Here is a 12,869-nt window from a genome sequence, read left to right as displayed (position 1 = left end):
ACTAATCAACTAGTATATAAAAAATTCAACAGACAGAGAGTAACGTTCAATACAAAAGCATAAATAATAATAATATGAATTGCAGTAACACAGTAGTAGGAAGCCAAGACTCTTACCAACAAAAACAAACCCAAAAATAAAGTCTCCTTCCCCCCTGACCCTGGCTATATAGGAGTGGGTGGTGGTAAAGAAGAGGAAATAACAACCAAGACTCCAAAGTGAACCAAATCATCAAAGAAAACACAAGGTAAATTAATTAATCAATCAATCCAAGACCCAAAATTTTCCCAAACATTTCTTTCTGGCTGAAGCTCCTCTCTTCTTTGTCTATTGCTGCTTGCATTCAGGAGGTCGCTCACCTTCCCCAGCTGGTACACTGCTACGCTTCTGCAATTTATACGACATTGACACTCAGAAACACTTCAACAAAAAATCTAAAAGAAGACCTTCATAAGCTACAATTTGCAAACAGGTGGTTATCATCAACAAATCAAACCTTAGGTGCCGCCAAAGTCTGCTCCAAATTTCAAATCATCGGTATACCAGGTTAAGAAAAAACAAAAGAGATGCATGTTAGTGGGAGTTTCATAAATATTTTTAATAACAATTCATATGTACAGACAGAACAAACCGATACCTTTTTCTTTCTCCCCTTTGTCTCCACTTCTTCTTCATCCTCATCATCTTCGTCTTCCTCCTCGTCGTCCTCATCCTCATCCTCATCATTTTCGTCTTCATCTTCTTCATCTTCATCCTCTAAGTCATCAAACTCATCTACCTGTGCAGCTTCCCCGGTAAACCATGATACTGCATGAGGAATAATCTTGTCCCGAATGGTTGAACTGCAACATATAATACAGTCAGATATTAATTTGTAAAGCAAAAAAAGATTGTACTTTTCAAGCCAACTGAACGATCAGACAAGTGCGAGACAACTATTAACTCACCCAATATCGTAGTCTTGTTCCATTTGGTTCTGAAGTTCCTCAGCCTGTTGTTCATTAGAGAGACTATAAATCAGTGAACTGAATAACCATTTAATACATTTTGATTAATAATGTCAAATGAACTCACCACATCTTCATCAAGATCCTCATCATCGTCAGGGACTTGTGGAGGCTTGAAGAAGTTGAAAAAACTCGGACAAGTTTCTGTCTTTGTGATTGGTTTTGCATTCTTTGACCCTTTCTTTGGCTTCTTCTTAAGGATTTTCTGGGTCAAACATTTTCCTGGAAGCCATTCAATTTCCGTCCTATTCAAGAAAAAAATGACATGAGTTGTAATAGAAAGAATAAAAAAATATATCTTAGATGAAAATTACACAAGTAGAAATTTACCCAATAGCTTTTTCCAATATCGGCTCATCATCCTCAATCATGTGATAAGTTTTGGTCAGAACAGAATTCTTGAAGAAAGGATTAGTATCAAAGAGGAACTCAAGCTTGAAACCCTTGGGATCATCAAGCTTAAACCATTTTATGTCTTTAATAAATTTGAGAGCTTCCTCATCACGCTCTGTTATCTACAAGAAAAACAAAATAAAATAGTAAAAACCCATTTAATTTTAGCCTGAAGAAAATAGAACGGGCAAATATATAATATAGCTTCTACCTCTTCAGTTAACACTTCATTTGTTTTCAGTGCAATGAGCCAAAAATTGGGCACACCTTTCTCTGAAACACAAATATATATTTATATATCAGTTGAGTAGGAATGATCTTCATTTTATACTACTTCGGTGCCAAAATATGAACAACAGTGGAAGGAAACTATCTAGGTGAAAGACTGTAATCACCTTCGGTGTCAATATCCTCTTCCAGATTTTGTGTTGTCTCAGCATTAACTTCAGTAACAGCATTCACAATATCATACCTCTGAAAAAATCACAAAAAATGCTCAAATATAAGGTGTTTCCACAAGAAAACAAACTTATATGAATAACCAATTCAGTAATATGGCTTTAGAAGATAAAATAATTCAATAAAGTAACAAGTCTCTTAATATGATGAGAACATTCACACATATATATATAATAAATAGTAAGGTTTGACTATAGTGATAATTTAAAAAGACAAAAATAATAATGAGATCCACAAGACCAAATGACAGGTCTGGTCTAAGAACAATAAGAAAATACCCTAAACCCAATTAATAAATACACACCTTAGTGTAAAGTGGTTGATAAAGCTTCTGGTACTTAGCTTCCAATATGGCCCTTTCCTGAAAAAACTTAGCCTCCAGTTCGTCGTGTTGGCTCTGAAAATGGAAGAAATTTTAAGAAGGGCAAATATTATTGATGAGATGAGAGCTTATTCTAGGTATTGAGAATGAAGCCAGGGCATCATATTTTAACAGAACATGCAATACTTTTATTCCTGGGCATTATATTGTAACATTATTTTGTTAGAGAATGAATGGATTTCTTAAAGTGAGATAAGTATATTTCTTCTCTGGTATATTGTGTTTGTTTCTTTTCAATTATACGAATAAAAATATCATAATTGAAAAGAAAATAAACATAGCATAAAGGAGAAATCAATTTAATTTCACTTTAAGATGTTACAATATAAAATACAGAAATATGGAGAAAAAACTAAGTGCTTCAAATATTGAGAAGGCTGATCACAAGTATGATTAAAAACAAACTATTAATCATAGGTTATGCATGTCTCTCTTAACACTAACACAAACATCTTCACTCACATCATATACTTCCAACAAATATCTTATTTACAGAACCACATTACTATAAGTGAATAATAACAAAGAATTATTAAACTCTAAAATATTTGAACATGTTATCAAGCACAAAATTGTCAAAACAAAAGGAAACAAAAATAAAAATCTAAAAATTCAGGCTTCTTTGAGAAAACATATACATATAAGAAGTAGTAGTAATTGACTATGATTTCAGACCTGCAGCTCTCTAAGAGCTTCCACACGCTCCCGAACCTTTGGGGTCAAACTCTCGAGAAAATCTGAATTCTGACCAGCCAAGTCTTGAAGTTTGTTCTGATAAATCCAGAAACAATGTTATAAATTATACCAGTAAATGATATTCAACTAAATTTTCAATATTGACAAACTCATATCCCCGTGATTGTGAACAGTACTCACCTTTAATGCATTAACAAGACCTGCTCGGTCCTCAGCACTAAGAGCTACAAGCAGTAGATCATTATATTAATCAAAGCTAGAATTAAAAATAAAAAGATGTAATAGAAGAAGCTAAGGAGAGAGTGTCAGCACTAAAGTTGAAAAGATAATTTACCGGCAGCGGCGGCGGGTAGGGAAGCAGTAAGATCGGACATATCCATGATATCCTTGTTGCTGTCACTCATTTTGTATGCGATTTCGTAAAACCTAAAACGGCTATTGAAGATATGAGAAAGAGGAAGAAGAAGAAGGGGGGCGAAATTAGGGTTACAGAAGAGAAGAAGATAAACTACAAGGAAAGGGTGAGCGGCTCTAACTTCTTTCCCTGTTCAGTTTTCAATCTCCTCTAGAGACTTAGAGCGTGACCTAATAATAATGGACCTTAAGGGCTTCTTTTCATATATATATATATATAATAAGTAATTGTATAAATACTAATTTTATCCTTCAAGTTCTGACCAGTTCTTAAATTTATACATAATTTTAAATAAGTTGTTTATATTCTAAAGTTGATATAATGTTTCAAATTTTATATAAATTGACGGTACAGTATTAATCTAGATGAGTTAAAAAAAATAGATATTACTAAATCATAACAAAGACGTTTTTTTTTATATATATATTTTCGTCTTTCTCATTAAACATTTTCGAATGCCTCTAGGTGGAGGTCAATAACTTTAATAAGAGACTTTTTTTCTCCGTTATTATATATTGTCAATCTATATAAATTTAAAATATTTAATCAAGGTAGTCTAAAGGTAAGAGTTGGTTTAAGAGACCAAAAGGTCACGGTTCAATTTCATCTGAAAACGTTTTGAGTTTAAACAGGAGTCATAATTGTGGGGTGTCAGTTAGCTCTCTTAAAAAAAATAAAAAAAATAAACAACTTTAAAATATACATCAATTTAAGGACTCGTCCCAATTTTTCCAACTTAAAGGAATACAATTAGTGTTTATCCCTATCAGAAATTGTTAAAATAAATAAATAAAGTATGTATATTTGGTTTAAGAAGTGTATTTGAATGGGAAAGTTATCCATTTTTTCTGTTGTCAAAAAAAAAAATATTCTTTTATAAATTATGAACTCATGTTGAAAACCTTGTTTTCAAATAACTTTAGTTTGAGATATTGAAAAGTGGATTATTTAATATAATTTATATAACAAATATAAAAATATATTTTTAAATAATATTTTAATTGAGAATTTTAACAATAAGAAATTATAAAATAAAATTATGAAAATAATTTTAAAAATAAAGGTGTAATATATATATTGTTTTTGTTAATTTTATAGATCAAATATATTTTATTTTTTTAAATGTAAGATGATAGAATAACTTCACAATATATTTATATTTTGAGAGATCAAATATAATTATTTATGTATTTGTGTAAGTAAAAACCATTAGACAAAAGACCTGTTTTTTCAAACAATTTATGTCATTTTTTGTGATATGGATATAGAGTTCTAAGCATTTTGTTTTTTTACATGTATTTGGTCTTATTTAAAGCCATGTGTTGATATGATTTATATATGAGTTTTTTTTTTGTTTATTATAATTTTACATTTTAGTTGGAAGTTTCAATTTAGAATTTCATATTTTAGTTTCAAATTTTAAAATTTGGTTGTAACATGGTCATTTAAATTGGAGGCACAAATTATAAAAAAGGACAAGAGAACTCCAAACTGTCAAACATAATTGCCCTTTAAATCAACCAAAATGGCAACCATGTAGGTACATTTTCACAAGGGTTATAATATATATACACAAAGAAAAGTATATGTTTAGTTTTCATCACAATTATTAAGTAGTCTGGTTCATACATTTTCCAGCTATCATTGACATTAGTTGTTACAATATATTTATGTTCTTCCACTATATAGTACTGCAAAATATATGTCATATTGTGATTCAGGTGCATTATTGAATCATTCTTTTTTTTTAGAAGTCTTTATTTTCTTGTCTATAGATCTAGATTTGCATACATCCTCACTTAAAACACGTTCATTTATTTTAACTAAAGTTAAGAAAGAAATCATTTTTACAAATTCTAAATAATTTTTTTAAAAATAAAATAAAAAATGACATATTATATATATAACGAACTTGCATTCAAACTCTCAAAAACCATAAACATAGCCTTAACCACTATGACAAAGTGACTTGTTACATATTTCAATTGTTACTCATCAACGTCCACTAATCTATTAATTATCTCAATGATATAAATTTATGAAACTATTACATTTGAACATTACATTAAATTAAAACAAAAGCTTGTTATTTGAACTTTTAGATGTTTATTGATGTTATCATATTCTTTAGGAAAATATTTAAAAATATGATTTTTTTTTTAAGAGTTATCATTCTTTGGTTGAAGAGTTATTCGTGTTAGAATTTTGACGGACGACAAATATGGTTGTTCAAAAAAATCAGAAAACCGATAATCCAACCGAACCGATAGTTAACCGTTTTTTATTTTAACGGTTTATTGGTTAACCGGTTCTAGCGGTTTGGTCAATCGTTTTTACCGGTTAAACGGTTCGGTTTTCGGTTTACCTATTTTTCTAACGGTTTAACCGGTAAACCGGTAATAATTTAATTATATATTTTTATATTTTATAATTTGTATTATTATTTATAAATAATAGATATATTATAAATAATATTTTTAAATTTTAAATTATAATTTTTATAGAATTATTTTTAAAAAACATTATAATTTATATAAATTTTTACAAAAATAAATTTAAACAAACTTAAATAATTTATTCAGATAACGATTATTTTATTATAACTTACTGATTCTACCTCCCGTTTTATCGGTTGAGAAGGAGATTCAATCATATTAAACTATATTTGGTTGGTCAAAGACTAATCGACACAATGAATTTAAATTTTCTCAAAGAAATATATAAAAAGCTAACAAAATAACTATATAATATATTATATTGTTATAATAAAAATATGTACGGTAACATATTCCTAAACCCTAAACAATAATTTAATATATTTTTATAAATAATAGATATATTATAAATAATATTTAATAATTTAATATATTTAAAAAATATATTATATTTAAAAAATTGAATTATCGATTCCTAGTTAAACCCGGTTAACCGACCGAAACCGATCAAAACCGGTAAAACCGATACCATTAACGGTCGATTAACCAATTTGTAAAATAAAAGGCAAAACCGGTCTTAACCGGAACCGTTTAACTAGTTAACCGGTTAATCGGTCAGTTGAACACCCTAATGACAAATGCATAAAAATGACGTATTATAGGGCCTTATAAAAAATTGAATTGACAAATCACATTCTTGTTGTTGTGGGTGACGAGTATAGGTATTTGAAGTGTGACTAAGATGAACGACGAGTCTCTCGATATTTGTTGGAGGTTTGAATTTAGACTACAAATATGGTGGACCTAAATCACTTTCCCTAATATCTTTTAGTGGACTATCTAGCTAGAAATGAATCGACGTATTTTCAGTGATCGACTTCTACGTATCATCTACAACACTATTGTGACCCTTTCTAAAATACATTATGGAAAGCCGGTTAAGGAGCTCACTCCTCCTTTGAGGGGAAATTTGATGAAATGGCCCCCATAACAGGGGAAATTCCAAAAAGGGCCCCCGCCTACTAAAGTTGGCAAAAAGGGCCCTTTTGCCCTACGAAATGTCGGAAATACCCCTTCGGCGCCATTTCTTACGCTCAAAGACGCGAATTACCAATCACGCGATTTAATCTAAATCGCGTGAGTTCATCACCGCGATTTAGATGAAACGCGTGATTGGTAATTCGCGTTTTTAAATGTACGTGAATTACCAGCCACGCGTTTCTTCTAAATCGCGGTGATTAACTCACGCGATTCAGATTAAATCCCGTGATTGGTAATTCGCGTCTTTAGTCGTATATATAATTTTCAGGCCCTAATTTTAAACAAAACCACCCCGATTCTCCCTCCCACTCCGACTTCCAAAACACGTCTTCTCAACTGCCGACTTCCTTCAACATCGATCAAGATCATCGTTCACTCAACATCGTTCCTCGTTCAACGTCATCGACTTTCCACTCTATTCGACATCATCGTCTTTTTCCGCCGTCTATTCGACATATTCCGGTAAGTTTAGGGCTTTCAGTGTTAGGGTTTAGGGTTTAAAAGTGTATTATGCCGTCTATATTGATTTATATTGATGTATTTAGGGTTTAGGGTTTGGTTCTCGTTTCGTTGATGTGTGTAAATGCTTTTAGTGTGTATATGACGAGTATTGTATGAATGTTCTTATTCTGCATGCATGCATTTCACGCTTATTCATTCATTTCTCGTTTAAGAAATGACATTTCCGTGTTTGTGAAGAAATGGTATTTCTGTGTTTTCTTTGACTGTGTAGGCTTAGGGTTTATCTGTTTTGTTGCTTTACTGCTTCATTTTCGTCTGTTCTTATTCTGCTTTACTGCTTTACGTTTAATAGAATGCCAATGAGACAGGATGAGTTGTTGATCTAAGAAATGACACATCATATGCTTAATGTCTTTAGAACTGTCCATTACTGCACCTTAATGTATTACTGCACCTTTACTGCACCTTAATCTATTAAGAAATTTGCAAGCATTTCTCAATGGTTAATTCGATTTGCTTATTCCCATCTTCTTCCTTGTTTTGTAGATGGAGTCCACTACAATACCCGAGTTTGCTGGGAGGGTATCCTGGAAAACCAATATGGGAAATATTGCTGCCAAGTTTGCCAAGATGAATCTAACTGAAAGGGTAGAGGAAACCCAATTCAGATTCTTATTCAAAGGGCACCCGTTACTGCGTTTCTCAGGAATGATTATACACCACATGCTCCTCAGGAAGTCCAGCTCAAATTCTATGGAGATAAAGTTCCTTGTGAATGGAGAAGAGCTGTGCTTCGGGATGAGGGAGTTTGCATTGGTTACAGGTCTCAATTTTGGGAGATTCCCTACTAAGCAAACAATTTTCAACCAGGTTGAAGAATCTCCAACTTTGGTTCTTAAATATTTTAAACGTATTCCACTTATTAGAATAGGAGACCTTCATTCAAAATTCCTGTCCTGCTCTGATAGGGAAGATGCATGGAAATTGGGGCTGGTATACCTTGTTTCCCATTATCTCTTTGCCCTTGACCCGAGGAGGATAATAAATATGAAACTCTTCAGCATGGTCGATGACATCGACACCTTCCTCAATTTTCCATGGGGAAAGGTGGCCTTTAGAGCAACCATGAAGGGTTTGACCAGAGACCTTGATCGCTACAGGAAGCTGTATCTGCAGAAGAAGGATGCCGCCTCGGGGAAGAAGAACAAAGACAAAGACAAAGATGTTGATGTTTCTTATACCGTATATGGGTTCGCACTAGCCTTACAAGTGTGGACTTATGAGGTGATCCAAACGTTTGTCCCCAATCTTGCAATTAAAACGACGCTTCAAACTGAAGAGCCTGTCTGCCCAAGAATAATACAGTACAAATCAAAGAGGAAGAGCACTGCCTCTGATCTTCACACTGCCCTCCAAGGCACTATTGTTAATAAAATGGAATTGTCTGAAGAAGAGAAGATCTTATATGCTGGGGATGACTTTGAAGATATGGGAGGTAATGTTTATGATGTCTTTTTTGATCTTGACTGCAGAAAGAGGAAATTTGGAGATATTGACGATGGAGTTCCTCATAAAAAAACTGTCATGAGGAAGAAAAGACAAATTACTCCAGCCAAAGCCAAACCTTCCACAAGAAGAAGAACCCGCAACCCTACCCCCAGCACCAGCACCAGCACCAGCAGCTCTTATTCTGTCGAGAGCGCCACGAGTAGAAAAGACGAAGAAGAAGAAGAAGACGAAGACGAAGAATCCTCTCCCCCAACTCCAACAGCAACAACTCCCCACGATAGATGTAGATTGGATCAACTTTCGAAGGAGCTAAATGAATTCAAAACTGTAATGAGAAACGAAATGACTCTCTTCAAAACTGAAATGAGAAATTAAATAAGTCTCATCAAAACCGAAATGAGAGATGACATAATTCTCATTAAACGGATGTTAAAGCAACTACAGCAAGGGGAGAAAAAGAAGGAGAATGAAGAAGAAAAGGACGAGGGGGATTTTGAGGTGAACACTGAGGACAATGATGTGGTGATTTTGGAGAAAGACAATGCTGTGCTTGTGGAGGAGAATGAAGTTGAGGTATGTATTTCTTGTATTTCCTTGAATTTGGATAATTGGTGCATTTCTTGCATTTCGACTAATTGAAGGCTTTTCTGTTTATTGTAGGATGGACAAGAGGAAGACAATGATGTGCTGATTTTGGAGAAAGACAATGTTGGGCTTGTGGAGGATAATGAAGTTGAGGTATGTATTTCTTGCATTTCCTTGCATTTGTATAATTGGTGCATTTCTTGCATTTCGACTTATTGAAGGATGGACAAGAGGAAGACAATGTTGGGCTTGTGGAGAAAAATAATGTTGAGGAGGACAATGAAAATGAAGAGAAGACAGTTGAAGATGGTGTTAAAAATACTGAGGTATGCATTTCTTGCATTTGGTGCAATTCGCGCATTTTTCCTAATTCTTGCATTTGGACTAATTGAAGGGCTTTTCTGTTTATTGTAGGATGGACAGGAAAAAGACATTGTTGGGCTCTTGGAGAAAACCCCTGTTGGGGAGGACAATGAAAATGAAGAGCAGACAGTTGAAGATGGGCAAAAAAATTTCGAGGTATGCATTTCTTGCATTTGGTGCAATTCGCGCACTTTTCCTATTTCTTGCATTTGGACTAATTGAAGTGCTTTTCTGGTTTTTGTAGGATGGGCTTTTGATGGAGATGGAGAAGACAGTTGAAGATGTGGAAAAAAATTTCGAGGTATGCATTTCTTGCATTTGGTGCAATTCGCGCACTTTGCCTATTTCTTGCTTTTGGACTAATTGAAGTGCTTTTCTGGTTTTTGTAGGAAATGGAGAATGTTGGGAATTTGGAAATGGAGAAGACAGTTGAAGATGGGGAACACAATACTGAGGTATGCATTTCTTGCATTTGGTGCAATTCGCGCACTTTTCCTATTTCTTGCATTTGGACTAATTGAAGTGCTTTTCTGGTTTTTGTAGGATAGGCTTTTGATGGAGATGGAGAAGACAGTTGAAGATGGGCCAAAAAATTTCGAGGTATGCATTTCTTGCATTTGGTGCAATTCGCGCACTTTGCCCATTTCTTGCTTTTGGACTAATTGAAGTGCTTTTCTGGTTTTTGTAGGATGGGCTTTTGTTGGAAATGGAGAAGACAGTTCAAGATGGGGAACACAATACTGAGGTATGCATTTCTTGCATTTGGTGCAATTCGCGCACTTTGCCTATTTCTTGCTTTTGGACTAATTGAAGGGCTTTTCTGGTTTTTGTAGGATGGGCTTTTGATGGAGATGGAGAAGACAGTTGAAGATGGGGAACACAATACTGAGGTATGCATTTCTTGCATTTGGTGCAATTCGCGCACTTTGCCCATTTCTTGCTTTTGGACTAATTGAAGTGCTTTTCTGGTTTTTGTAGGAAATGGAGAATGTTGGGAATTTGGAGGAGAAGGTGGAGGAGCAGGTGGAGAAGCAGGTGGAGAAGCAGGTGGAAGATAATGAAGATGATGTTGAAGAGAAGGTTGAAGAGAAGGTGGAAGAGGAGGTGGAAGAGGAGGTGGAAGAGAAGGTTGAAGAGAAGGTGGAAGAGAAGGTGGAAGAGAAGGTTGAAGAGAAGGTGGAAGAGAAGGTGGAAGAGAAGGTGGAGGATAATGAAGATGAGGTAATTCTTGAATTTGGACTAATTGAAGGGCTTTTGTTGCCTAATTCAATGATTTCTTTGTAGGTGGACGATGATTTCGTTGTGCAGAGGGGTAGGAAGGGGGTGCAGAGGGGTAAGAGGGGGGTGCAGAGGGGTAGGAAGGGGGTGCAGAGGGGTAGGAAGGGGGTGCAGAGGGGTAGGAGGGTGGTGTAGAAGAAGGTGGACGATCATTTCGTTGTGCAGAAGAAGGAAGAGAAGAAGGAGGACAAGCGGATAGATGAGGATGTGGTGGTACTGGAAGATGCATCCCACATCCTATTTAAGAGAAAGAGGACGGCGTCGAAAGCTTTACTTAGTCCCTACATCGTCCCTCGTCCAAGAAAGAAGACGATTGTTCTCGATCCTATGTCGACTTGTAATGAGCAACTGAGGAAAGAGTTCAGGAAAGAATTTGCGAAAGGGGCTAAATTTAAAGAGGTTCAACTCCCTGATGGTGCTGGAGACCTTAAGTTCTTCACTACAATTCTGAGGTTAAATAAGTGGCTAACTGATGTGGAGATGAATGCAGCAATTTGTCTGCTAAGAGCAAGAGCATTCGCCTACCCTAAGTCGTACTCGGCGGATTTCACCATCTTAGATTGCCAGTTTGGCCCTTTGATTACTTCATACTATGACGATTTTGTTGCTGACTCGGTTGATCCAGAAAAACCAGCCGGCCATACTTTCTCTGAAGTCTTTTACCACTACCACTGGGGTAGAGAAGATAAACATATGCCCGGTTGGAGCAGTGTTGATGTTATTTACTTCCCCCTCAACCTCAACAACCTACACTGGGTACTGTGTGTTATTCGATTGCAAGAATGGAGAATTGATGTTTATGATTGCGATCAGACAATTTTCAAGGATGAAGAATTCGGAAAATTCATGAAAGCCATTTGTGAGATGTTGCCGCCCTTCCTTCATAAAGCAATGTCTGAAGTTGAAATGGCCAGGTATCCTAACATGATAAATGAAACTTTTAGATTTCATAGAATCCCACACCCTGAAGTACCAAAAGCAGAATGGAGTGGGGACTGTGGCGTTTTTGTATTAATGTATTTAGAGTACCTGACTACTAAACTTGGTCTAGAACATTGCATATCAAAGAATATGCAAGTATATAGAGAAAAGTGGGCAGTCAGGTTGTACCACCAGATTTTAGAGCCATGAAGTTGTTTGTAAACACTGAATTATTGTTGTATATTGTTTTGTAAACACTGAATTATTGTTGTAACATGTTTTGTAAACACTGAATTATTGTTGTATATTGTTTTGTAAACACTGAATTATTTCACGTGTATTGTAATATAATTCACGTGGTAATAGGTATCATAAAATTCACGTGTTTATATAATTCACGTGGTTGTAATAGGTATCATGAAATTCACGTGTATTGTAATATAATTCACGTGAATTATGTAAACACGTGTATTACGTGTATTATGTTCTGGAATATCCCAATATAATTCACGTGGCTGTAATATAATTCACGTGTATTGTAATACGCGTGATTCATAACTCACGTGTATTACAATATGACTCACGCGTATTGTAATATTACAATACACGTGAATTATATTACAATACACGTGAATTATATTACAATACACGTGAATTAGCATTGTGCAATATATATGCGTGAGTCACTGTATGGCCAACCTGTATGGAAATATCTGTATAAAACTTTCAATCAGCATACAATATTCGAAAACCAACAACAATCAATCAGCATACAATATTCGAAAACCAACAACAATAATCAGTATACAATATTCAAAATTGCACAGACAATATTCATGTTTGTGGCTGAGATGATGGCGGCTGAGATGATGATGCTCTTGCAGTAGAGGGTGCAGGCATTACTAATTTGCATGTTGCCCTGT

At 34.7% G+C, this 12,869-nt stretch overlaps 1 protein-coding gene across 1 annotated transcript; it reads right to left on the bottom strand.

Annotated features, from left to right (window-relative positions):
- Positions 1-35: 35 nt before the first annotated feature.
- Positions 36-3,539, bottom strand: LOC124920552 (nucleosome assembly protein 1;4-like). The gene is made up of 12 exons (XM_047461055.1): positions 3,272-3,539; positions 3,118-3,161; positions 2,917-3,012; positions 2,164-2,256; positions 1,796-1,874; positions 1,612-1,673; positions 1,338-1,522; positions 1,075-1,252; positions 948-991; positions 638-842; positions 497-514; positions 36-387 (listed from the first exon to the last, which is right to left on the bottom strand). Exons 1-12 carry the CDS (start codon positions 3,339-3,341, stop codon positions 328-330), a joined length of 1,134 nt encoding a protein of 377 aa, XP_047317011.1. The 5' UTR covers positions 3,342-3,539; the 3' UTR covers positions 36-327.
- Positions 3,540-12,869: the final 9,330 nt, after the last annotated feature.

Source organism: Impatiens glandulifera, chromosome 1 (genome assembly GCF_907164915.1).
Source record: "Impatiens glandulifera chromosome 1, dImpGla2.1, whole genome shotgun sequence".
Taxonomy (NCBI): Eukaryota; Viridiplantae; Streptophyta; class Magnoliopsida; order Ericales; family Balsaminaceae; genus Impatiens; species Impatiens glandulifera.
Note: the sequence above shows the minus strand (reverse complement) of the source record. Positions and strands in the feature narration are given on the sequence as shown.